This window comes from Nelumbo lutea, chromosome 4 (assembly GCF_056320005.1).
Source record: "Nelumbo lutea isolate HS-2025 chromosome 4, American lotus-T2T, whole genome shotgun sequence".
Lineage (NCBI taxonomy): Eukaryota > Viridiplantae > Streptophyta > Magnoliopsida > Proteales > Nelumbonaceae > Nelumbo > Nelumbo lutea.
In genome coordinates, this window is record NC_142687.1 from 42294730 (window position 1) to 42322607 (window position 27878).

General features: G+C 35.8%; 3 protein-coding genes and 1 pseudogene across 4 annotated transcripts; 1 reads left to right on the top strand and 3 right to left on the bottom strand.

Moving 5' to 3' along the window:
• The first annotated feature begins 1812 nt into the window (after positions 1–1812).
• On the top strand, positions 1813–5646 carry LOC148855426 (uncharacterized). The gene is made up of 5 exons (XM_088984911.1): positions 1813–2075; positions 2940–3389; positions 3522–3591; positions 4689–5347; positions 5469–5646. Exons 1-5 carry the CDS (start codon positions 1813–1815, stop codon positions 5644–5646), a joined length of 1620 nt encoding a protein of 539 aa, XP_088841037.1.
• A 1321-nt stretch (positions 5647–6967) lies between these two features.
• Positions 6968–8983, bottom strand: LOC148855427 (transcription factor MYB52-like; annotated as a pseudogene). The gene is made up of 3 exons (XR_016094953.1): positions 8833–8983; positions 7949–8374; positions 6968–7834 (listed from the first exon to the last, which is right to left on the bottom strand). The product of XR_016094953.1 is annotated as a transcription factor MYB52-like (transcript).
• Positions 8984–15410: 6427 nt separating this feature from the next.
• Positions 15411–16816, bottom strand: LOC148855428 (transcription factor MYB52-like). Its single transcript, XM_088941480.1, has 3 exons — positions 16456–16816; positions 15895–16326; positions 15411–15781 (listed from the first exon to the last, which is right to left on the bottom strand). The coding sequence occupies exons 1-3, from the start codon at positions 16568–16570 to the stop codon at positions 15603–15605; spliced, it is 726 nt and encodes a 241-aa protein (XP_088797606.1). The 5' UTR covers positions 16571–16816; the 3' UTR covers positions 15411–15602.
• Positions 16817–26266: 9450 nt separating this feature from the next.
• LOC148855429 (Bifunctional inhibitor/lipid-transfer protein/seed storage 2S albumin superfamily protein) lies at positions 26267–27236 on the bottom strand. Its single transcript, XM_088982361.1, has 2 exons — positions 26752–27236; positions 26267–26479 (listed from the first exon to the last, which is right to left on the bottom strand). The coding sequence occupies exons 1-2, from the start codon at positions 27170–27172 to the stop codon at positions 26463–26465; spliced, it is 438 nt and encodes a 145-aa protein (XP_088838487.1). The 5' UTR covers positions 27173–27236; the 3' UTR covers positions 26267–26462.
• Positions 27237–27878: the final 642 nt, after the last annotated feature.

Consider the following 27878-nt stretch of genomic DNA (forward strand, 5'->3'; position numbering starts at 1 on the left):
ACAAATTAATGATTCACACTTGTTTCTTGCAAATTTTTGCAAATCTATCACTATAGGAATGAGGTTTGGAGTTTTAGAGACATTTGGGGGGGGGGGGTGAAAGAAGGTTTATTTTAGGGAAAAGAAGTTTGCTTTCCCCCTTTATTTCTTTTTTTAGTTTTTGGCTGTATCTTTTTTGTCGATACGCTATTGATATGCCCCGAGACAGCCCTGGTACACCCTTGATACAGTCTGATACACATAAAAAAAAGACAAGATGCTTGATTTTCATGCATATCCCGTATATGTTTTTCAAAGATATGACACGGTATGCCCATTATCGTATCGAATTTTTTAACCTTGGTTTAGTGTCATTTGGGGGTGAAATAAGGCTTATTTTAGGGAAAAGAAGCTTGCTTTCCTCTATTTTTTTTTTCTAGTTTTTGACCGTATCTTTTTCATCGATATGCTACCAATATGTCCTGTATCGGGCATATCATATCGAAATGTTAAACCTTGGTTGTAGAGTCATTTGGGGGGGGGGGTGAAAGAATGCTTATTTCAGGGGAAAAAGCTTGCTTTCCCCCTTTATTTATTTTTTCAGTTTTTGGCTGTACCTTTTTCATCAATACACTACCGATATGCCCCGATACACCCCCGATATGCCTCAATACACCTCAATACAGCCCGATATGCATGAAAAAAGATGAGATGCCCAATTTCCATGCATATCCCGTATATGTTTTCCAAAGATATGATACAATATGCCTTGTATCGGGCATATCGTATCGAAAATTTAAACCTTGGTTTTAGTGTCATTTGGGGGGGGTGAAAGAAGGCTTATTTCAAGGAAAAAATTCCCCCTTTATTTATTTTTAGTTTTTGGCCGTATCTTTTTTGTTGATACACTACCGACATGCCCCGATACACGCTTGATACAGTCTGATACACATGAAAAAGATGAGACACCCGATTTCCATGCGTATCCCATATCTATGTTTCAAAGATATAATACGCCCATTGAAATTTAAAACCTTGAGGTTGAGTGTAAATTCTGCTTTACTTTTGCTTTGACTATCTTATTTGTTTCTAAGAAGTAAATAGAAAGTAAAATGATGTTATCTCCACCTTATATGATGGAGGGCCAGCTCACGACCCATCAAACCGGCCAAACTAGTCGGTGACATCTAGGGAGGAGCACACATCGGATAAGGATACATGCAGCGGATAATGGTAATGGCAGATAAGATCACGTATCCAACATGATAGTGTCTATCGGACGATGGATGTCAAGTCCAAGTCCTAGTTGTTTTAGTTGTTCTATTTTCCTAATTATTCTACAAGACTACCAACATGTATTATAAATACTTCAGTTTCTAAGCTCAATAGACACACAAGAATTTTCTTTAGCAATTCTCTCTACTAAGGCTCTACGCCTAGCTCTTTACGTGAGGCTTTCAGTCCGAAGTCGATTCGATCGTCCAGGTGCTTGCATAGTCAGCCCAGTCGAGCGCATCACGCTGCGTCAGGTGGTATCAGAGCGGGAGTTCGCCCAGTCAGATGGCCAACCAAGACGGTAGCAGTCGCAACCCACCCCGTGACGGGGATTAGGGGTTACAAGTTGTTTGAAGAGCAATCGAAGAACAGCGCACATCCACACGTAACATTGAGTAGCAGTTGGAAGAGATCGTTGGACAACTGCGGACTTTGTTGCGGGAGGATGTTCCAAGGAACCGGGAGAACCCGTACCCAATCGAAGGAGACGACCACGGTAGACCCCTCGTCAATCCTGTACTCCGACATCCTGTTCTTGATGATGATAGTGACGACGAGATGGAACTCGGCGTTGCCCCAGTTATTCCCAGTGATGGCAGAAACGGCAGGAATTGGCGCAACCCCGACAACTTTAATCCCCGTCGAAATACTGATGAGTTTAAACTCAAGGTACATATTCCTACTTTTAGTGGGTATCTGGATATAGAGAGCCCTCTAGATTGGATCATAGAGGTCGACCGTTTCTTCGAGTACATGGAGATCCCGGAAGAAAGAAGGGTGAAATTAGTAGCTTTCCAACTGAAGGGAGGTGCATCTGTCTGGTGGGAATGGATGAGAGAGACCCGAATCAGAGAAGGAAGAGGTCCTGTTCGAACCTGGAGGCACATGAAACAACTAAAAAGAGATAGATTTTTACCCCTAGATTATGAGCAATATATGTTTGAATCATATCAACGATGTGCGCAGGGTTCAAGAAGTGTCAATGAATATACATCTGAATTTTTGAGATTGGCTGAACAAAATCAGCTATCTGAAAGCAATAACCAGCAGGCAGCCTGTTATCTGAGCGGTTTGAGACCGGCTATCAGAGACAAAATTGGCGTCTAGATGGTTCATAGTGTACAGGAAGCAAGGAACCTAGCTTTAAAGGCTGAATTAATGTTCCAAGAGAGGACCCGAGGTGATAATTACCGCCGGTACAGTGGAAGCGACAATTGACCGGCAACAGTCGACAAGAACAAATCAGCCCCAGGAGTACATCCTCCTCACCCGGCGAGTACAGCTAACGCCGGTAAGGCCCTCACGGGAGGAAATACTCGAGGTAACCCTTCCAACCTTCCTAAACCCAGTAATCCCTATGCAAAACCTGCACCTTTTAAATGCTTTAAGTGCAATGAAGTGGGGCATAGGTCTAGTGACTGTCCTAGAAGGAAGGCAGTTAACATGGTAGAGAGGGAGGAGGAAGAAGATGTTGAAGAGGAAGTATATTGTGGACCTGATGGGGAGGACGAAGAAGGTCCATATGAACATGAAGAATACACCTGTGTTGTGAGAAAATTAATGCTGTCCCAAAGAAGCAAAGATACCACTTAACGACACCGACTGTTTCGCACTAGATGTACTATACAGGGTAAATTATTTGATTTAATTATTGATAGTGGCAGTCAGGAAAATATTATTTGTAGGGATGTCATACAGAAATTGCAACTACTTCCTGAAAAACATCTGAACCCATACACAATTGGGTGGATCAAGGAAATCGGCGGCGTACGGGTGGAGGAACGCTGCAAGGTCCCATTCTCCATTGGTAAGTACTCTGATGAGGTATACTGTGATATTGTAGATATGGATGCTTACTTAGGTAGGCCTTGGCAGTTTGATACAGATGCAAAACACCTGGGTAGGAAGAATACCTACCAACTCGAGAAAGAGGGTGTACGCTACACCTTATTACCTATAGCAGAAAGGAATTCCCCAAAGGCTCCAAAGGCAGAGGAGAAAAATTTCCTGACCATTACACATCACCATGATGAATTTGTAAAAGAATGTAAGGATACCCACGATGTACACTTGTTGGTGGTAAAGGGAGAAAACATGAATGAGTCACTGGAGGAAAACAATATTCTACTGGAAGTGTAGGGACTACTTGATGAGTTCCATGATGTAGCTCCAGATGAATTACCTAATGAACTCCCACCCATGTGAGATATCCAACATCATATTGATTTTGTTCCTGGTGCTAGTCTACCTAATCTACCACATTACAGGATGAGTCCTAAGGAAAATGAAATCTTACAAGAAAAGGTAGAAGAATTATTGAGAAAGGGGCATATTCAGGTCAGCATGAGTCCTTGTGCAGTACCAGCATTGTTAACACCCAAGAAAGATGGGAGTTGGAGGATGTGTTCGACAGTAGGGCTATTAACAAAATCACTATTGGCTACAAATTCCCCATTCTCAGGCTGAACGACATGCTAGATCAACTTGATGGAAGTGTATTTTCAAAAATCGATCTCAGGAGTGGGTACCATCAGATCAGAATCCGTCCCGAAAGTGAATGGAAGACAACCTTCAAAATTAGAGATGGACTGTTCGAATGGTTAGTCATGCCCTTTGGATTAACCAACGCACCCAACACATTCATGAGGCTAATGAATCAAGTACTGCGCCCTTTTATTAGTAAGTTTGTTGTGGTATATTTTGATGACATCTTGATTTATAGCAAATCTATCACTGAGCACCTAGGACATATCAGAGAGGTCTTGAATGCATTAAGGGAAAACAAATTATATGCTAATTTAAAGAAGTGCACTTTCATGAGCGATAATTTGTTGTTCCTAGGTTTCATTATAAGTAAGGATGAAATTAAGGTGGATGAGGGAAAGGTGAAAGCCATTAGGGAGTGGCCGACCCCATCAAACGTCACGGACATAAGACGTTTCCATGGGTTAGCAACTTTCTACAGGCAATTTATCAAACACTTTAGTAGTATTGTAGCTCTCATCACTGAGTGTTTGAAAAAGGGAAAGTTTCAATGGGAAGAAGAACAAGAGCAAAGTTTTGCCCTCATAAAAGAAAAATTATGCACTGCTCCTGTCATTGCCTTACCAAGTTTTGATAAACTATTTGAAGTTGAATGTTGTGCCAGTGGAGTTGGCATAGGGGCTGTATTGTCTCAAGAAAAGAGACCCATTGCCTTCTTTAGTGAAAAATTATGTGAAGCCAAGAGGAAGTGGTCCACTTATGATAAAGAATTCTATGCTGTAGTTAGAGCATTGAAAACATGGGAACATTATTTAATTGCGAAAGAATTTGTTCTTTACACTGACCAACAAGCTCTTAAGTATCTCAGTAAGCAAAAATAGATGAGGAGTGACCTGCATGCAAGATGGTCTGCTTTTCTTGATAAATTCCCATACAAAATTATGTATAAGGCTGGACAGCAAAACATAGTGGCCGATGCTCTTAGTAGATGTGTAGCCCTCATCAGGACTCTTAGTATTGAAATTGTGGGCTTTGAGTGTTTGAAAGACATGTATGCCCAAGATGAGGACTTCCAACAGGTGTGGGAAAAATGCATGAATCGACAGCCAGCAGGTGATTTCTACATTCATGATGGGTTCCTCATGAAAGAGGAACAACTGTGCATCCCTTGCACCTCCCTCCGCGAAAAGATCATCAGGGATCTGCATGGGGGTGGATTAGCAGGGCACCTTGGAAGAGACAAAACAATTGAAGCAGTCAAGGGGTGTTACTACTGGTTAAAATTAAGAAGGGATGTGACCACTATTTTGAGTAGATGCTATATCTGTCAGATAGCTAAGGGACAAGCCCAAAATACTGGCCTCTACATGTCTCTACCTGTTCCTACTACGATTTGGGAAGACTTGTCCATGGATTTCGTGCTAGGCTTGCCAAAGACTCCAAGAAATATGGATTCTGTCTTCGTAGTAGTTGACCGGTTCTCCAAGATGGCTCACTTCCTCCCATGCAAGAAGACCGCGGATGCAACAATGACAACCAAGCTATTTTTCAGAGAGATTGTCCGTTTACATGGGGCACCTAAGACCATCACATCGGACCAAGATACAGGGTTCTTAGGTAACTTGATTGGACAGCTCATCCACAAATAGTAGTACAGCTCATCCACAAATAGATGGACAAACAGAGGTGGTAATTCAGACCTTAGGTAACTTGATCTGCAATATCTGCAGGGAGAGACCGAAGCAGTGGGCTTTTGCAATAGCACAAGCAGAGTTCGCTTACAACAATGCAGTTCATAACTCTACAGGTAGATCCCCATTTTCCATTGTTTATATGAAGGTACCTAACCATGCGTTGGACTTAGTGAAGCTACCCAGAGTACCCGACCTCAGCGCTTCTGCTGAGTAGTTGGCAGAACAGATCCAATCCGTACAGGAAGAACTCCAATAGAAACTGGAGCGAGCCAATGCAAAGTACAAGGTTGCAGCTAATAAGCATCGTTGATACCAAGTGTTTGACGTCGGTGATGAAATCATGGTGTTCTTAAGGAAAGTGCGGTCCATACAAGATCATTAAGAAAATCAACGACAATGCTTATGTCATGGACTTACCAGATCACATGGGTATCTCCAAAACATTTAATGTTGCCGATCTTCATCATTATTTACCGGAAGTGACACTTGCATATCCCGATCATGACTCAGGGTTGAGTTCTTTCCAAGTGGGGGAGAATGATGGAGGGCCAGCTCACGACCCACCGAACCGGCCGAACTAGCCGACGACATCTAGAGAGGAACACGCATTGGATAAGGATGCATGCAGCAAATAATGGTAATGGCAGATAAGATCACGTATCCAACATGATAGTGGCTATCAGACGGTGGACGTCAAGTCCAAGTCCTAGTTGTTTTAGTTGTTCTATTTTCCTAATTATTCTACAAGACTACCAACATGTATTATAAATACTTTAGTTTCTAAGCTCAATAGACACACAAGAATTTTCTTTAGCAATTCTCTCTACTAAGGCTCTATGCCTAGCTCTTTACGTGAGGCTTCCAGTCCGAAGCCGACTCGATCGTTCGGATGCTTGCATAGTCAGCCCGGTTGAGCGCGTCACGCTACGTCATTATATATGCAAGAGAATGGAGGTAGAGGGAGGGCTATCTGTTTAGGAGAAGCTAAATGATGTGGTCCTTATTTTATATGAGAGAGAATTGAAGTACGTGGAAGGTGATTCAAATTCCATTTGTTTTTGAGATGCAAAATTTGCACTATCAAATTGTGAAAATGAGGTAAAAGTATGAATTCTGTATTAAATATAAATACAAATCATAATTGCAAATAAACAGATGCAAAACTGAATTGGGTGCAAAATTTGTTTCCAGTTTAGATTTACATTACAAACAAAGAGAATTGAGGTAGGGGGAGTGTTATCCGATTAGGAGTGAGGTAGGAGAAGCTAGATGATGTGGTCTCACTTTTATATGACGAAAAATTGAGGTAGGTGGGTGGTGATACAAATTTCCATCAGGTTTTGAGAAACAAAATTTGTACTACCAATTTGTGACAATGAGGCAAAAGTACAAATTCTGTATTAAATGAGTGCAATTCATAATTACAAACAAACAAACTGAGTCAGGTGCAAAATTTATATCCAGTTTAGATTTACATTACAAAACAAAGAGAGTCTAATAAAGAACAAAAGAAACAAAGTATGCCCATTGTTTTCTAGTTTCTATATATACAATCGAAATTAATAATTGCCATCTATGGAGCTGGGTTGTCTCGGTTTGAGGTCAACTAATTAGCTAGCCCTACTCAATCTATTAAAACTTCAACGCTAAACTAAATCTAACATCTTCAGCCCGTGGCTCTCATCCACCTGAATGCATTTGATCAGGCTGATCTCCGCAGATTATAACCTTCCCAATGAATTACAAATACATGCATCCATACATACAAACTATTATAATCATGCAAGCGCATAAATTATATATGAAAATGATTCATAAACATGATATCATAGTGGTATGTCCCAATAAACTACGCTTTATCAACATCCTCTCACATAAGCATACATATGCATAAATTAATGCATGTATTATACATAATATGCAGGAATATTATAGAAGTGGTTATTTAATTAGTAAGAATTCAAACTTGAAGGCATTTTTCATTCTTTTCCTTTGCATGGTATAAATACAAATAGAAGTGGTTATAGAATTTTACATACACATATATAAATATTTTCGTTAGTTCCGGTTGCAATTTCAAGCAATCAAAGAGTTCCATCAAGTTGGGATTTTTGTACAATGCATTAATTCATATATATATATATATATATATATATATATATATATATATATATATATATATTATTTTACCATATATGTTAATTAACATTGGAGCTACCTACTCTATGAAGAAGCTCCAACTGATAAGAAGTCTATGAATGCAACGCCAGCCTTTCTCTCTTGCTTGTTAGATTTCTGTACCACCTCTTGCTCATCCCTTCTTTCATGGTCTACCACTTCACTTCCATTAGAGCTGGTGTTCCCTTGGAGAAAATCATAAAACTGAATTGGGTTATTCCCATCTACAGTTATTCAGACCAAGAATTAGAATATGATCATAATTAATCCAGAAAACAACTTCAGTCGTCGTCTATGGTGAAATTGAAGAGGTTCTCTTGCTATAGACACAGTTTTACCTGCAATCTTGGTGCAAAATCTAGGAATCTCAGGATGGATGTACTCTTTAGGACAAAGGAGATGGCTTTGTATGCTTGGAATCAAATGTCTTTGATAGTACTTTTGCACCAAGGAAGCAAAGTCTGAGGGCTCATCGTTCAAATTCACATCTTGTTTCAGCAAAGATTTTGCCTCATTAATCAACATTTGAGCAGCTCTCTTTCCATAGAATCCTGATCTCTCTTTACATCTTCGTGCCACTATCACATGCCAGTGGTTCTTCACTGCATTGTCAGTACGCCCAGGGAAAAGCCGTGCAATAACTGCCTATCTGTTGCCATAGACCCGTTGAGATGAAAGAAGCCGTTCTTCTTCCTCTTCTGTAAAAGGGCTTCTGTTGATCCTTGGGTCCAATTGGTTAAACCACCTCAACCTACAACTTTTCCCTGAAATATGCCAACAGTTTACAAATTAAAAGAGAAGATTTGTTTCTCAGATGTCATATAGATGTTAGATCTATTGATAGTCCAACCTAATATTCATGCTTTAATGTATATCTAAAATTCTTCTGTAGATAGTAGAATGAGAAGCAGTTAGTTGCTGCAACCCAAATTCTTGATTATTGTGCTTTAATTACCAATCCAATTAATGGTATTATAAGTTGCAATCCTTCTAACTTCTGCATAACAAGGTTCTCTCTAAATATATAGCAAATAGAATTCTGATATTTATGATATTTTACCATTCCTTCTTTCGAAGTTTAATTCTGTATGATATTTGCATAAGGGTCGATTGAATACAAAACTAATTAACGAGGCCCTCTGCGTGGATCAGGCGTATTCTCCATGATCAAGTAGATTTTTTTTGTAAAGAAAAAAAAAGAAAAAAAAAAAGATCTTTGCACCTGATCTTCCAGGAAGCTTTTCAGCTATGGCGTTCCAGTTATGAGGCCCATACCGCTCCACTAATTCCCTGAGTTTCTCATCTTCATCTGGCCTCCAATGGCCTCTGGTGCACATAATTCTAATAAACTGAAAAGAAGAGGAAGAACCCAACTTGAAGTTGAAGTTTCAATTCTTTCCTGTTTTCTTTTTCTTTAGTTTCAAAAAGAAAAAAGAAGAATACTAAGGAAACAACACAGTATTGAAAGACGGAGAAGGAGGAAAGTATTGTACTGAAAAAGGTAACAGATGTTTCAAAGACTCATAATTTTTAAGGATTCAATATATTAATTTGGGAAACCAAGACAAGCAGAAAAGAAGACCCCAACAGAATAAATACGGACAGCAGTAGTGTATCCGAACTTCTGTTAGAGGCCAGGGGATAGATCGGAGAGTTCCGCAACTATGCTTGATGCAAGCGTCCTGGCTAACAAAGGGCTTATAACATGAGAGAGAGAGAGAGAGAGAGAGAGAGAGAGAGGTTGCTTAGTAGGGTGAATTTGGTTATCCTTTCAAAATCTGTCAACCTAAATTATCCCCTCGTTTTCTTTTATAACTTATTGAAATTAAATAGAATATTTGTGTCTTTTCATAGTGAATAACACTATAACAGCAAAACCCCACTTGGTTGTTGGTTGAGAAAGCTGCTTATATTCAATATATTATTACAAGACATAGCCCCTACTTAATACTTGTTTACTGTACTTAACAAAAAAAAAAAAAGAGATTATAAAACTCAGTGTGTCATTTACACAAACAGAAAGTAGTTAATCTATACAAGTATATATATAAAGATGTAGTTATTCTTACAATTAGTTAAAACAATCTTACAATGTTTTTGGGGGGTTCTACTTTTGGTGGCGTTTTCGTACCTAACTAACAACTGCCATGGAACCTGAGAAATACACGTCGAGATTGTGCCGGTAAACTGCTGAACCTAGATTCACCCATACGGTCTATTGTCGTGATTAGCTAGCTTGTCGAAAGCCTAAGACCTTAACTAGAAGGAAGTACAAAAACAACCTAATCTGTGGAGAAAATAGTACTCCTCAAATCCCTTTTAATTTCCCTTGAATTGTTTATATGTCAAGTAATTCACTATTTAAAGAACAAGAAGAAATTTGGAATTCCTCGTTATATTGAAGTTTATTTGTTGCACCGTACTTGGTTGAGGGCCTGTAGTCATGATGATGACAGTAAGGTTGGATGTTCAATCCATTTTTTCCTCATGTTCAACACTTTCTTACCTGCTAAGAAGCTTTTGCTTCGATGTTAGTCTTGCTTTTCCAAACAGGGGATTTCATTGTTATTTTCTCACAGAAGTTGTAACTCTGAATACGAAATTTCAAGTGACAAGGAACTAACCCTGACCTCACATGTTGGAATGGAATAAATATTTTATTTTGACTAACAAATACATATAAGAAGAAAATGGAAGTATGAAGCGTATAGTAGATTGGAAAAAATATCTCAGTAAGCTACACAGTTTGAGGGAGAACAATCAACTCACCAATGACCTTGCCAGTATTGCGTGTGATTGAGATATTAGGTTTGGTTTGACCAGAACATGCTTCCTCTGGAAATGTACTTAGCTTGTAAAAGTTGGGAATAGAGTCCAGCTCCAATGGATTATCTGTATGTTATATCTTATGATGAAAAGCTAGGTCTTGTAGTTAGCTTCTGTACGTTTTTCCGTAAGTTATTTATCCAGTTAGATGTAATTATCTGACTAAGTTTTTTCTAGGATATATTTATTCGAGTAAGTGTATTTATTCATTTCTTTTATTTTTCATGTAAATAACATAAATCCATTATTAAAAAGGGCATTTTTGTCCTATTCAAGTGTTGGCAACTTTCCCCCTAGGTGGGAAAGTTATTTACCCACCAAGGAGATGAGTAAGTGATACCCCAAAAAATAAACTTTCTCTAATCCCCACATAAATCTTAAAAAGGAACATGGGATTCTTAGTCAATAGGAACCAAAATCCCATTGACCAACTTTGCCCCCTTTCAAAATCTGAAAAAAGAACGCCCCCTTAATAGCTTTTTAATTTCCTAGGATAAGATTTCCCCAGAAATAAGCAAGGCTGTATTTTGGATGGACAAGATAGTTAGTGGTCAGTATTTAGAATGCTGGCCAAGAGGTGGGAGAATATTTAATTTGATCCCGAGTATAAAAATTCTAAGTTTATAACAAAGATAATTAAGCTAGCACATTCAATCAATTTATCTGTCTTTATTTTATTCTTTTTATGCAGTTATCTCAATATTACCTTTTAAAACTTAGGCTGTGTGATTGATTTGAAGGAAAAGGCAGGGAAGGGATGGGAAAACTAAACACAACCTTAAGGAATAGACATGCACCACCATATATATGGGTCCTTGGGTGATTCAATTCATTTGTTTCCTTCTAATCTTTCAAATACAATATAAAAGGTCAAAATGGCCCAAAAAAGGATTTTTATGGTTAGGGGTGCAAATGGATCAGATCCATCCGAGATCCGATCATATTTGATCGAATTCGGATCACCCCTGGTCGGATTTTCGAATCACCCTCCCTATCTGATCCAAGAAGATCCGATCCAAAGTGTCATACATTTATAAATATAAATATATATTTATATGTTATTTATTTATTTATTTATAAATAAATATATTTTTTATTTATTTATAATATATTTATAAATATAATTTGTTATAAATATCTACTCAATATAATATGTATTTATAAATATAAATATATATATATGTTATTTATTTATTTATAAATATATTATTTATATTATATTTTTATAAATTTGTTATATTATTTATTTTTTTTTATAAAAAACATGCATATATATGATGAAAATAATTAAAAAAATACTTGTATTCTTTGTGCTTCTTTATTTAAATTGGTATATTTTATTTTTTTCTTTTAATAATTTATTAACTTTTAAAGAAAACAAGTTGGATCAAATCAGATCCGAAGATCCGAATATCCAATAGGATTTGAATTCAGATTGAGTTCTACCAAATCCTATTGGATCCGACATGAGCAGTGTCGGGATCAGATTCAAGTATACCCTAATTTGAATCTGACCCGATCCATTTGCATCCCTATTTATGGAAAAAATAGTGGGGTAAGGCACTAGTGGCCCAACACATAAATTTTGAAAAGTTACTCAAGATCAAAAAAAGAAAAAGAAAAAGATCTCACCAATTAGACATCAGAATACAAAGCTATGGTCAACCTCTTGAAATTTGTACTTATATTGAGTAGTGTGCAACCCACAAGCAGGTGACCAAGTTGAACGGGTTAATGGTTGAACCACCAAGGTTGGATAGTTTTTAATCAAAACAACATTTTTTACCAAATAACTGATTTCAATAGAACCAGACTTAGAATCAACGCCAAGTGATAGTTCAAACGGTTCAATTGGTTAGGTCAACAATAAGTCGAAAGCACTGGTGATATGTAGGGAGTGCTAGCTGGGTACCTGATTTTAAAATTTTAGACAGAACTGGGCTTGGCCCTTCAAGTTGAGCCCATTCAAAATTTAACAAATCTTCAATCAAGCCCAGCCAAGTTGCATGCCCTAGTATGTGATGCGGGCTTAGGTATGCAGATCATTGACATATTCATTCAATCAAGCCCAGCCCCTTCTACACTTTTTTTTTAGCAGATCCCGGCCCTTAACACAGAGCATATGAGCATTAAAAAACTAATATAATCAGAACGTAGATGCCTGTGCAAATCATTTTGAAGTTCTTGATATTAGGTATATATAGACATGGTAAATGCTTTGTGATGGATTTTGCACTAACCTAGTGGAATCTAGCACCTTTAATTTATATGGCATATGCAAATTATGGCATGCTATATTTTTATCTCCATTTTATTAAATACTTTGGATATTAATTGCAACTAAAGATAGAAATATTAAAAAAAAACTAAAGATAGAAATTAATTTTAAATTTAATGATTGATATGTAATTTTAAATGTATTTTTAGTTTCTATCTTTTATTAAAGATAGAAAATAGAAATGGTGTTTAGTAACTTTGTGAATTCCATCGAGCTAGTTATCGATATCAGTATCAAGAGGTGATATCGAAATTTGTATGCACTTGCACCCAACACCATGATTCAGAAATTCCTTCTATCATATCACAGATATATATTGAAAATTATATATGTATTTGCAATAAGGTTTTGACTAAATGCATTGCGTATAATCTTGATAATGGCTTCTGATAGAAACACTAGAAGAGAAAAAGAAGGAATTCTTTGGCACTACTCAAGAGAGAAAGATGATTATTAGCAGTCAAATTTGACTAAATTCAGTGGACATAATCTTGAGTCTTGACAATGGTTTCTGATAGGAACACTAGAAGAGACCAATTAAGATGGTATTCTTTGGTATTACTCAAGAGAGAAACATGATTGACAGGCAAATATGAAGATTATAACTGAGAATTAATATTGATTATTTTCCCCACCCAATTGATAGTTTCGACATTAGATAATTTAAGTTAGGGTAAATTATTTATACCTACCTTAGGGTTCCACTCAAATACTTGTATCATCCCTTGAGTTTACTTATGCCCTCCTTTGACCATGAAACACCACTAGAGGGTTTGTTAAAGGAAGAGAGAAAATTAAGATGGATATGAATGTTTTACTATAAGCTAAGGTGCCCTTAATAATAAAAGTAACTCTGTTTTATTTTCTTCTTGAAGCTGTTTTCAACTTTTCATTCAGAAAACATTTAGATTGTGTTCGATAATGTAAGTAGATATTCAATCCAGCTTGTTCTGAAATGGAACATATAAAATGGCGTTCATTTAATTCCATGGCACATTTCAAAATGAGCTATGGCTGGTTTTGGAACACAAAATATTGTGCCATTTCAGCCACACTAATTTCTTGTGTTTTGGAATGAGCCACACCCATGATCTGATCTCAACCAACTATTTCAAGACTTCCACTAGTTCACCATTTGTCCATTGTTGCCGTTCTCTCTCTTGCCATAATTTGTTATGTTTAATTATTTATTACTTTTGACTTTATTATGTTTAATTATTTATTAAATTATTCTATATATTATTAAACTATTTCAAGGCTTCCACTAGTTCACCATTTGTCCATTGTTGCCGTTCTCTCTCTTGCCATAATTTGTTATGTTTAATTATTTATTACTTTTGACTTTATTATGTTTAATTATTTATTAAATTATTCTATATATTTATATTACTTTTTATTATGTTTAATTAAATTTATATAGTTATTTATTAAATTATTCTATATACTTAAATTATTCAGTATATAACTTTCTATTTTTTTTGCATTTTAAAGTTGGATTAAATTCGAACCCGAGCCAAGTCTTTGAATTCCAATCCAAGGTCTCCAAATCCGATTAGATTTTGGATCGGATTCGAATCAAGTTTTCAAAATTGTTGACTCGGTTCTACTAAAACCTAGGAATTGGTCAAAATTGTTGACCACTCAACCCAGGTGGTTGGACCATTGACCTGCTCAACCTGGTGATCAGGTCACAGGTTTCACACTAAATGTGTATGCAAACTTCCAGAGGCCATAACTTTGTGCTCTAATATTCGATTGGGGTGTTATTTTTTATTTTGATAACTTTTCGAGATCTATGTGTCCCAAGGCATCGTTCCCCGCTACTTTTGTGGAAAATCTTTTTTTGCCTCAAATTGCATTTTAATATTTTTTACAAATGAAAGTTAAAAGATATAAGTTAAATATAAAATAATACATATATTACATGTATAATGTAATTGTATATTTTTTATTGAAAAATTATATGTTTACTTATACATACATACATACATATATGTGTATTTATAACTATATATACTTATATATAATGATGATGTGACATGATTTGACCCATTGACCTGGACGATTGAACCGGTGACTTGGGACCCAAGGAAAAAAATCAGTTAAGCCTATTGGTCAGTTTTTAAAACATTGATGTTATGATGCTTTATTTGTATAAATTAATTTTAAAATTTCTTTTAATTAATTATAAAATATGATTCATATAACATGCACATTGGAAATATATGTGTTGGTATTGGTAACATACACATTGGAAATATAACATACAGCAATGCAGAACAAATCATTTGTTGTGTCTCATCCCAAAGCACAGCACACTACAGCTTATAGAAGGCAGCACACCATGCTAGTATGATGTGTTCTGAGATGAGGTTATTTTGATGAATACCAGTTGATTGGTTACCACTTCTTTGATGCCGGGGATTGGTTTATCGTTTGTTACATACCTTTTCAGCATCATAGTCGGAATGCATGTTAGTGAGTGGAATAACTTAACCTCAAACTACACGGTTGAGTAAGTCAATAGGGTAAACACAAGGAAAGATCATAGAATTTCAATAAGGAGAGCTTATTTTGGCGCCTTGAATTCGAGCACTCCACTGATGGACACATAACGAGCATTGAACTAAGTTTTGATTTTTTTTTCCCTTCTCTATTCTTTCTTAGGGGTATAGGTAATTTACCCTTTAAGCATAAGGAAAAAATAGAAAACTTTCTTCTCTGTTTTTCTTGTGTAAATTATGTAACCTGTAAGCATCTTACATAAATACATTCAAATATCTTTTACATAATTACAGCAGCAAAGAGTTCTAACAAGTTAGGATTTATGTGCAATATATTGGTAAAATTTCCTTTTACCATGTTAGATTAACACTTAAGCTACTACTCTAGGAAGTAGCTCCAACAGATAAGAAATCTATGAATGGAACATTAGTCGTACTCTCTTTATCCTCAGCTTCCTGTTCCACCTCTTCATCATCTCTTTTTGGACTGTCTATCACTTCGCTTCCATTAGAGCTGCTGTTTACTTGGAGAAAATCGTAAAACTCAACTGGGCTATTCCTGTCTGCAGTTGATCATAAGGACAAGAACATCAGAGAAAACATCATTAAAAGAAATTGAAATCTGAAAGAGATGCTTGGGAAAAGAGGAAATTAAGAAATATATTTAATTACATACCCTCATTCAATCTTGTGCAACAACCATGAATATCTGGATGTAAGGCTTTGTGATCATGGAGATAGCTTTTCATGAATGGTGGATTCCCATATTTTCCACAAGAACTATTTTGCACCAAGGAAGCAAGGTTACTTAGACTCATCTGGGTATTCATCTGTTGTTTTGATAAGGATTTCCGCTCATTAATCAACGCTTGAACAGCTCTCTTTGTGTAAAGCCTTGATCTCTCTTTAGATCTACGTGCCATTATCACATGCCAATGATTCTTCACTGCATTATCAGTACGTCCAGGGAAAAGCCGTGCAATAACTGCCCATCTATTCCCATGAATACGTTGAGACTTAATGAGCCGTTCTTCTTCCTCTTCTGTAAAAGGGCTTCGGTTGATTCTTGGATCCAATTGGTTAAACCATCTCAACCTACAACTTTTCCCTGATTGATTTTATACATTGATACGTTATTAGTTTTCAAATCGAGAAAGAAAACCCATTTCTCAGACTATGTAAAACCTTAATTAAATTTTAAAAGAAAGAAAAAAAGGATATTTTCTTTTATATATACCTGATCTTCCTTGGAGCTTTTCAGCTATGGCGTTCCAGTTATGAGGTCCATAATGTTCCACCAATTCCCGGAGCTTCTCATCTTCGGAGGGCCTCCAGTGGCCTCTGGTGCACATCTGCACTTCTTTAAAGAAGAAGAAGAAGAAGAAGAAGAAGAAGAAGAAGAAGAAGAAGAAGAAGAAGCTAAGGTTGATGATGAACGTTTCTTATCCTGTCCTGTGCGGTCTAATTTTCTTTTCTATTCCTTTCTAGCTATATTCTTCTTATATTGGTAGCTCTAGTTCAGAACAGAAGAAGGATCTACTGTACTCAAAGTAATAAAAGGAAGAATACAAGGGAAAACAAATGGCAAAAGCTCGTACAGATAAACAAGAGGAGGCGGAGGATAATATATGTCAGACTGCGAAGAATAATAAATATTTTAAAACATTGTTGATCGATTTTCAGGACTAGTGTAGGTGAACAAGACAAGGAGGAAATTGCAAAAGATCCCCAAGAGAATAAATGGTGGATAGGAGAAGTATTTCCGTTAGACAGGGTTAGTTTGGACTTGGAAATTAAGTTGCACCTGTTTTCGATGTAAACGTCTTAACAATGGTTTACTATCAAAGTAGCTAGATATATATAATTGTCTACAGAGAGTTGATTGGTTGCGTGGTGTAGTTAATTCTGTTCCCCTTTCAACGTCTTTCCTATTTCCAACCTACTTAAACAACTTTAGTATTTTCTTTTTTCCTCTATCTATTTTGTTTTACCCAATTAACAATTGCTTATACGAATCATATAGACAAGAATTCCAAACGACCCAAGAATCTTTAAGACAAGGAAACTCCGTGTTGCTTTTCTCCACATTCTGTTGATGCATTTATTACTTAATTAGCTCTTCTGGGCCTTGTTGATTTGAGTTTGAGAAATGAAACTGAGAAATACTGGGAGAAATGTGCAACCACCGATCCAGAGAGTTCCACATTTCACATGCAAGTTGGACGTTCTCAATGGGCTGGTGCAAGTAGGCCCGAGTCTGGTGATCAGGTCGAAGTCAACCCCAGCACAACCGTAAGTTGGTGAAATCTCAACCTTATTGGGTTAGGGTTAGGCAAGAAACCCGGCCCCAGTGGCAGCCCTAACCAATAAGATTAGTCCAAGTGGTAAGTATGTATGTACTGGGGTATCCATACTTGTTATAAGACTTATGACGTATATACGTATATACATGCACATTTTATATTTGTACATGTTTATAGTAGGTAGGTATATATGTATGTCGTTATTCTTGTTAGGACTGAAAGACTATAATGTGATGATGTCATACTGACATGTTGAGAGGTTTCTGGTTTTGTTTTCCTTTCAGACCAACTACCAATTAAGCAGCTTAAGGAACACATAGCTGCACGTGGAGACTCGAGCAGCCCAACTGTTGGACTATTGCCTTTGTTTATTGTGATAAGTAGTTGGTATCTGAACTCTGAACTGCACCTATCAGCACCTAACGAGAGGGTCGATCAACCAGTTTTTTTTTTTTTTTTTTTCCTGGGTAACTAAAATCAACCGGTTTATGTTATATAATTTGGACTAGCTAGTCTCTCTATTGATGGTTGCCTTACTCTTCTCTGAGCTGATGAACAGAGAGAGAGATTTACTTGTAAATTAAAGAAAGTTCTATCTCTTCAAAGTTCAGTTCTCTCTCTCTCCATCTGAGACGACAGTGTTGGATATTCACTCGTTACCCACATGGGTTTGCTTAATTTTTCATCAGTGATTATATGTGCATCGAATTTATTGGTCCATGTATAATACAAGCCCTTGATGAACTATTTTTCTTCATTATCACACATGTTTTACCTACTTTTCATCCATCCATTCATGATTTAATGGATGACCCGAAATTCAGAAACTCGTATTATTGTAGGGACAGAGTACACACTTGGCTTCATTAATTTCCTCCAAGCTGATCCCCAATTGGGGTCATATGAAGTTCAGCTCTGCTGACCATTTTCAATGGCAAAAGGTCTCAACAGAGACCATTCTTATCCAGCAAACAAGACCAGATTTCCCCATCAATCGAGTACACGGTTACAATCTGTGTGAAGCTCTTTCGTTTGGCTGGTCCCAAGGTGGCTTGTTAGGTGAACAGCCAACATAAACATGCAGTTTGTTTTCTATAACAACGGAAGTGGTCCGGTGTATGAAAACACCAGATCGATGTTTATAAAACTGAAGCTTAACTAGAAGTAAAGAAGAATCTTACTTGCAAACATGTTTGTACAACTCCTGAACCGTCAACACCTATCGATCTAAGTCATATTATATATTCTTTTTACATGCCCTCGTCGGTTAGATTTCTAAGCTGTCTACTTATTTCTAGGTACTACTAATCAATCCCTCTAGAAATTAACCAAACATATTTCATTTCTTATTAGTATTATTGGCTAAATTAAGCATGCCCCCCGAGATTAAGAATCAGGGTTTCTGATTCCGGAAGTTACTGAAACTTCTCATCTGAAAAAACGGCTCCTGTTATAAAAGTTAACTTTTCAACCATTGAAAGCAATAGCAGTGTTTCTTAAGCTCATTCCAACGGTATACCTACCTTACCTAACTCAACTATTTCCCAAATATCCTAGTTTGTAATATCTTCATACACAGAATTATAGGCGGATTCATGGTGAGCATGTATAAATTCCTGGAAATTAACTAATCAAATGAGGTAAACTCACCATTGAGGCTATGTTTGGTTTGAAGTATCTTGTATGGGTTTCCCTACCTTTCCCTACTTTTTCCTTCAAACCAAACACAGCTAGCTTGATTGTAACTTAATTTTGAGCTTTTAGTATACATGAAAGAAATGAAAGGTCATGTTTGACAAGGATAATATGTTATGGAATAGATTTTCAACTTAATTACCATGAAGGAGCCTAACAAGTTCTATATATGCTTTGCAATTATATATTCTTTCTTTTTAATCAAAACCCTGGGATTTAATGTCACAATTTGGTAACGTTTGATGAGTAGAATGTTCCAACGGGTATCAAGTGGGTTTGTTTCATACATCTAATAAATAGGCAAAAAAAAAAAAAAACATAATGTATAAAGGAGGTTCAAATGGGATAAAATCTCTCCACTTATGCAAAGCGATTTGTCTAATGATGTGGAAAATTGTCATAATCCCGACCCATGAGAAAAATATACTTTTAGGCTTGGTTTGTCTATGGTGCAATTTCATTTGCACTGGTGCAAAAGTATCGGAATACATATGCCTACATTTGGTTGCAGAGAAATTTTGTTTGCACAAGTATAAATGCATGGGAGTGCAAATGAAAAGAATGAAATTTCTGGTTTAATTTTGTTTTAGGTTTTACTTTATTCTACTTCAGGTCTTATTTTATTTAATTTGTACTGTAATTAAGAAAAATAGGGTAAATTTTGAAACAAAAATAAATCAGAATTTACACCTAAACCATTTGCACTACCATAATTTTGCATCAATGCAAATAAATTTGCAGTGCATAAGGTAAAATTTCTGTTCTTTCTGGTTTATTTTTGTTTCGTTGCAATTGAATTAAGCACTGAAATAAAGTAATGTAAAACCTAAAGCAGCACTTGGAAGTGGTCTAAATCTCGGTTCATTGTTATTTTACACTCAGGTCCAGTTTTGTGGCCATTTGGATGGAATGTAAAATAACAACAAACATTAGTGTAAACAACCTTTTCGTCAAAATTTTACATTGAAAACCTCTTCTTCGTCTTTCCATCGGTATAAAAATGCCAATAACGTCTCTCTCTCTCTCTTTCTCTCTCCAAGAACCATTGTGATGCAATTTCAAATGATCCATTGACATTGCTGAAATGAAGAGAAGAACAAAGCTTGTTGTGATCTGGGATTTCGAGATGGAATCAGTTAGTCGGTGGTGAAAACATGGCCATTGTTGGTATGAATCGAAGGGGAGAGGGATTGAACTATGAACTAGTTGGTCAACAATGTAGATGAGTAAATGAACCGAAGGATGTAAATCAGTCAGTCGGCAATGTAAACCTAGCCATTGTTGGTATGAAACAATTGGTTGGCGATGAAAACTTGACCATCATTGCCGCTGCTTAAATTAAGAGGAGAGAGATTGAGCTACATTGACATTGATCATCCAAACACACAAGAATGTAAAACGAGCATAAGGCTGGTTTGCTTTTTACATTGAGGATTCTGACTATTCTTAAATTCCATAGTGTAGTTTTGTATTTACATCACAAACAAACGCAACCTAAAGAAAAACAAAGCAAAATTTGCATTCACATGCAATTGTACTAATGGAACTAAATTTGAATGGAAAAAAAACGGATTCTCAAGTTAAAAGGATTAGTGGAACTGATTAATAAAATATCTTTCATTTCCCATGCCAGCATCATCATCATAATCCATTATAAAATTATTAGTGCTTAAATCATTTATTACTAATTCTATCCATTTACTTTTAGGTCTACCCCTAGATCTTCTAACCCCTACCACATATAACAAATCACATTTTTTAATTGGAGTTGTTGGTGGTCATCTATGCACTTAACCAAACCATCTTAGCATACTCTCTCTCATTTTATCACTTATTGGATACTCCTAAGTTTCTATAGATGATTTCATTTTTTATCCAATCATTTCTAGTTTTTCCATTCATCCATCTTAGCATTTGCATTTCTATTACACTAATTTTTTTAAACACGTTTTTCAACTACCCAACACTTTGCTACATACAACATAACTGGCCTTAAAAATGTTTTATAGAAATTTTCCTTTAACCTAAGTGGTATTCTCCTGTCACACAAAAGTCCATATGCATCCCTCCATTTTGCACAATTTATTCTAATTCTCTTGGTAACATCCTCCTCAATCTCTCCCTTGTTATGAATTATTGAACCAACATATTAAAAAATGGTCACATTGAGTTATTTCTTGGTATCTAATTCTAAGTGTATCCTAATTTACACTCCTGTTATTAATATATGTCATATAATTTATTTTAGTGCTGTTTATTTTAAAACATCTTGTTTCTAGGGCATTTGCCCATAAGCTTAGTTTTGCATTTAATCTTTCATTAGTTTTATCAATTAAAACAATGCCATTTTCACACAACATGCACCATAGAACTTCTTTCTAAATATGTTTATAGTAAATTCATTTATGTTCAGTGCAAATAGATAATGGCTAAGTGATGAACCTTAGTGAAGACTTATCATAACTATAAAAAGTCTCCCCCATTGGTGTTCTAACATTTGTTGCTGCCCTATTATACATATCCTTAATAAGGTCTATATAGCTATTCTGAACCCCTTTCCTTTCCAAGACCCACCATATTATCTCTAAAGGACCACTATCATAAGCCTTTTTATAGATCAATATGAACACCATATTAAGATCTTTGTTCTTTTCTCTGAACTTTTTATCAATCTTCTCTAAAGAAATATAGCTTCCATGGTTGATCTCCTTGGCATAAAGTCAAATTGGTTCTTTAATGTATTTGTTTCAAGTCATAATCTTTGTTTAATTATTCTTTCCCAAAGTTTTCATAATGTGGCTCATGAGTTTAATCCTTTGATTACAACCAAGGTTCAAAAAATCGATACGATACGCCCCGTATTGGGTGTATCGTATCGTATCTTTTGGATCCCAAAACACCCAAAAACCAAATTTTGAAAAAAAACAACTAAAACAGAACATTTTCCATGTGTATCTAAGTACCAATATGCCTCTGCCAATACACAAAGGCATATTGATACTTTGAATCATGATTACAACTTTGTATATCACCTTTATTCTTAAATATAAGTACCATACTACTATTTCTCTAATAGTTAGACATCCTCTTTTATTTTACTATCTTTTTAACTAGCTTTGCTAATCATAACAACATGGCCTCATCCATACCTTTCTACACTTCTATTAGAATCTTATTAGGTCCTAGTGCTTTCCATTCTTCATCTTATTTAGTTCCTCTTTTATTTTAGTAAGTCTAACTCTACGAAAGTATATATTATTTTTAACACTATTAGTATTGCTAACATCTCATCCATTAGCACATTCTCTTTGTTGTTCTTTCAATAAACAAAATAGCTTTTTCATCTTTGTCTAATTTTGTCATCTTTTATCAAGACTCTTTGATCATTATCTTTAATGTACATAATGGTTTCAATTTCTACATTTAATTTCTTTCACCTTTGTTAGTTTATACATTGTTTTTCCTCCCTTTTTAATGCCTAGTTTATGGTAAAGTTCATCATAAGTCCTACATTTAATGCCTAATTTATCCCTACATTCATTTTCTTTTAACTTCCTTTTTATGGATTTATGTTTTTTTTTTTCCAATTTTATGCATTTTTAGACTTTTGTTATTCTTCATAACATGCTCATTTAATTTTAATTTGATTATATCTTGAACCTATTTATTCTACCACCAAGTTTCTTTAGTACTTTTTCTTTTTCTTTTAAAATTTTCTAACACCATCTTTGCTAGTTTCTTTATGTTGTTTGCAATTTCAAGCCATATATCATTAATATTTTCATCTAAATTCCAATTCCCTTCTAGGAGAAAGCTTATTTAGTTCCTCTTTGCTAGTTTCTTTATGTTGTTTGCAATTTCAAGCCATATATCATTAATATTTTCACCTAACTTATATACACATATTTCTTTTTCCCTATTTCTATTCCATTTATTAATGTGCACATCTACCATCACTAGTCTATATTATAATGTTAAGCTTTCTCCTAGGATAACTTTGCAATTTTTAAACACCATCCATTTTTTTACTTTTAAATGTTGTTAAGTTTTTGTCCTTCTTTGGGAAAAAAGATGTTTAAAATTGCCATATTATAAGCTATTATAAAATATAATATTGTATCTCTTGATTCATTCCTCTCACCAAATCTAAATCTTCCATGTACCTATCATATTCTACACTTCTTTTCTTTAAATATTTCACTTTCCTCCTATATAAGTATTCTCTTCATTTGGATTTTTTGGATTAATCCTATTAAGTTTTTTCCAAATTTGCCTTTTAGTATTCTTTTTCTAAACCCATTTGAAGTGCATAAGTACTAATTATGTTAATGACTTCCTTTTCTAAAATAAGTCAAATTAAAATTATTCTACACTGCGATCATGTGAAATGTTTCTTTCGGCTTAATGTGGCCTCATTTTAGACACTAGTCCTGTGCATCTGTTCATGTTGGATCGTTGAGGGCTCTCTTCCATTCATATGATCATTATCTTGTAATTTATTAGGGAAGAGGCGATACATTAGGGAGTTCATAAATCCATCTATCAGCTCAATTAACAAAGAGAAGAATATTTAAGTAATATTAAAATAAAACCAAATAAGAAAATGATGAAAATTAGAGTAAATATACAGTATTTCCATGGCGATCAATCGCCAGTATAACGAATCTATCCCATCTGGGATGGGTTAAAATCAGTCTAGGCCCATGCCAGCCAAGATGCTTTAGGTCTATATATGTAAGTCCTCGGCCTAGAAGCCCAACCAAGTAGGACAGACCAGAGGCCAGCCCAAACTAAGATAAGATAACCCTACATTGCCAAGGAATCTTAATTACTTATGACAAATTAATTTGGGCTACAAGAGTTGTCTCTGAGTTCCTCTCATCCACTGCCCCATCATTAATTTGTGTAAATTAACCTTCTTTAGGTAAGGTTTCTTTCTATTAAGAGATCACAACTTTGAATGGTTATTACTAATAGTAAAAAACTGATGAATAAAAGGTGTGACATATATCTGACCTGAACTGTTGAATTGAAAATGTGGCAGTCCAGTAGATCTCCATCTGAAGGAGATAATAAATGTGACATATAAAATGTGGCTCTCTACCCAACTCAACCAGTGAACTTTTCTAGTAAGGACAAATGCTTCTATCACAAATAATGGTACCTGACCTAGGCCTCAACTCAGTTTTTGTAGCAATAAAGCCATAATTCTGGTTGGGCTAGCAAGCCTCTGGGCTGGTCTGGGCGACCACTTCTCTCCTCTAAGGCTCTAACCAATAGTTAGGGATGTAAATTGAATACCCGATTTGAACAGCATCAGGACCCATTCTCTGAGGCTAGACAGTTTAAAAAGTTAACAAATGTTCAACCTAAGTCTTTTATAGCAATATTTAGCAACTGAATGATGGACCTCAGAATTGGCAAGCTTGATAAATCCATTTGCGTTGGCCCTTTAAGTTTTTTTTTTTTTTTGGGGGGGGTACTATTTTGTATATTTTTTTTTTTATGTTTTTGAGGCTAAAAAAATGATGTCAGTTGATACTACTTTAGAAAGTAGTGACACTATGATGGACAAATTTAGCATTGAATGAAGTTTTGAGCTTTGTTGTGTTCTTTGTTCCGTAGATTCAGAAGGCTCTCTTGTCAATGTATCAAAGTTGGATATATGGGAGACCAGTCTCACAGTTGGGCTGATAGAACTGGAAACTAGGGGTGCAATTTGTGCAGGTTGGGTCAGGTTGACGGTCAATTCAAGCCCGACACTAAGACTCGGTCCTTGGGCTTGGGCCTCATCCAGCTTGAGGATAATTCCAACCAAAGCTTAACCAACACAATGCGGACCAAGCTTAACCCTAGGTGGCTTGGTTGGTTTCGAAGGATTTCTACAACACATTTTGCACGTCTACATTTTCTTGGGCTTTATAGCCCAATGGATCAGAAATATACATGGCTATCATTAATAAATGCATATGTATAATCAGAAAATATATATTTTTATATAAATAACATGTATAATATGTGTGTATTTGTAGATGTTTGTTTATTAGGTGCAAGCTTAGGTTGATCATGTACTTTGAGATGTAAACAAAAGTATAAATATACGGCATATATACATACCTCACGTGACAACTATCTATATGTTATAGAATGTCCGGCAGTAGTAGGCTCGGGTTGGGTTGAGCTGGATTTGGACTACCCAAGCCCAATCTTTGTTTATGTTAGGCCTGACCCAAGTTGCAGTATTCCTGGTTGCCTGATTCAATGCCAACCTAACTAAACTTTACCCCATTCAAATGCGTTAATAAGTTTTTGACACTAGCATTTATTCTTTAAAGCTTATTTTGATGTAAAATAGATTTAAAATATAATATAAGAATCATTTTCAATTTTTTTTAATTTGCTTTTTTTTGTGTGTGTGGGTAAAAAATCAATAAGGTTGAAAATGGAGGCATCACCCATCCAACATTTAGTTTCTAGAAATGTTACCAAGATCAAAGTAGAACCCATAAGAGTAGCTAAGAATATCAGTAAACCAATGCAAAAATTGCAAATTATTTTTCTATTCAGTTCTTTGTCATTTCAATAGGAGGAAAAATTCCAGTATTGAGGTTCTCCTTTGCAGGATCTAGTGGAATACAGTCTCCCTCTAACCGTCCAAAGAAATTCCTCAGAAATGAAGTAAGAGTTTAACGTATAGTTGGTCAAGTTCTTATATCATTTTCTGATTTGCTCCCTTCTGATGCCATCATCTCAATGTTGTGGTGCCCAAAGGCAATAGAAAGCCAAATGATATATCTGCAACTACACAAATGGTTGTAACTATATATCCAATATCACATCACCCGGACAATACTTAGTTTGAATTCATGAGTGAAGGTACCAACATGAGAATCATCTTGCAAAATCCAGACTGGTTGGATTACCCCAATATAAGAGTCAAACTCTTCCAAATCCAAAATTGATCCAATTGGGATTTGGGAGAGAGGTTAAGGCCAACCATTCATTTTACTTTGTTTTATACTTAGTCAAATTTCAAGTGGGCTCTGTAAATTTGATCATCAAGCTAAGAAACACATATCACTACCAGTAAAGTTTTCCATACTAGACAGAGAGAGAGAGGAGAAAGTAAGTCACATTACGTGAGTGACCAACTCCATACATAGAAGCATTTATTTAACAAACTCGTTCACATTACATAAGTTTTACTAAGACTTCTTCTTGGTACCCGGATCCCAAACTCTTGTTCTCATGGAAGGGTGTAACCTGTAAAGAGAAATAAGGAAGTTAGTTATACCCACAAAACTTCATTACTAGTTAATAACTATAAGAATCGTCCCCTTAATTCCATTTTTAACTTGGGTCATCAGTCTCTCTGTTCTACTGGTCGGTGATTCAGAACAAGGGATATCTCTGATCTTGCAACCTTATATTGATAACCCCCAGTAGGCTAGTACAGAAACTGATTAATGATGAGCTAAATATTCATAATAAACAAAGTTAATTGTAGCCCATTAGATGGGTTCTTGGAATCTTACTTCCACATTTCTTGCCAACTGGTCTGTTCCTGATGTTGCAACGCTTAGGAATAGTGATGGCAATCCCCAGATTGATTCCGGCCTGCTTTACCAGGGGCGACAACAGAACAGCACAGAGGCATTTGGGGGAGATTTTGAACAAAGCTGATACCTTCGAGCAGCAAGCTGGTAGAACCTTTGCTGTCTTACTTTGAGTTGCAGTGGCGCACGGGTTCAAGCTAGCAGCTGCAGCATTAATGGGGGTTTTCCCACACTCACCTGCAGCAAGTACTTCTTGTATGTAAGCATTAGAAGCTAGTAAGAAGATGATAATGGCAGCAGCAGCAGAAGTGGCTGAGTTGGAAGCCATTTTTCTTAACTCTACTACAACCAGAGGAGCTTCTTTACTGATCTCTAGCCTCACTACTTGGAGCACATACATACTAGAGTAGTAGATCCTAGACGTATATTTATAGTAGTGAGGAGAGAAGTGATGCTTCAGCCGTCTGCCCGAGTGGGGTGGTTGTGAACTTTCGATATATAGTGTGAAAGGTTTAGAGAGTTCGATCGTGGCATGATGACATTCAAAGATTAATGATTCAACCATTTGAAACTGAGAAAGATTCATCCTTAGTGTCGTTTAATATTGCCTCCTACTTTTCTTCTTTTTCAATCTACTGGGTGTTTCCTTTTTTTTTTTTTTTGTTCCAACTTGAAAACGAGTTAATTAGCGGGATGTAGAGTTGTTTATTGACTGGACTGAAACATTTAAATCCGAACCCAGGGAGAAGACAGCTTGATCATGTCTCGTGTCTCCTATCAAAGATATATGAAACAACAAAATCTTCTGGAGATTTTGTGATTGCTTCACGCATGTGCAGAGCCGTATTATTAATTGTGGAATGTGGACATCTTAGATTGGGCCTTTGATCAGTAACATAATAACATCAATCACCCTACTCGAAAATGATCTTTGAATTATCACTTCTTAGGAATATTGTCTTGGTTGTGAGACCCAAAGAATTGATCAAACTTATTTTTTGGTAAGAGAATTGGTGAAACTTATTATAATTAAATTTAATATTTATTATGTTTTTATTTTTTTATTTTTTTGGTAAACAATACTTAATAGGTTGGAATCATCAGGG

Bases quoted from the DNA above. Each gene is read 5' to 3' on its own strand.
- LOC148855426 (XM_088984911.1), top strand. From the start codon at position 1,813: ATGGAACTCGGCGTTGCCCCAGTTATTCCCAGTGATGGCAGAAACGGC. The intron at 2,076-2,939 runs GTGGGAATGGAT...TATTATTTGTAG, and splicing joins AAGGGAGGTGCATCTGTCTG to GGATGTCATACAGAAATTGC. The intron at 3,390-3,521 runs GTAGGGACTACT...ACCACATTACAG, and splicing joins AACAATATTCTACTGGAAGT to GATGAGTCCTAAGGAAAATG.
- LOC148855428 (XM_088941480.1), bottom strand. From the start codon at position 16,570: ATGTGCACCAGAGGCCACTGGAGGCCCTCCGAAGATGAGAAGCTCCGG. The intron at 16,327-16,455 runs GTATATATAAAA...AAAATCAATCAG, and splicing joins AAAGCTCCAAGGAAGATCAG to GGAAAAGTTGTAGGTTGAGA. The intron at 15,782-15,894 runs GTATGTAATTAA...GATCAACTGCAG, and splicing joins TTGCACAAGATTGAATGAGG to ACAGGAATAGCCCAGTTGAG.
- LOC148855429 (XM_088982361.1), bottom strand. From the start codon at position 27,172: ATGTATGTGCTCCAAGTAGTGAGGCTAGAGATCAGTAAAGAAGCTCCT.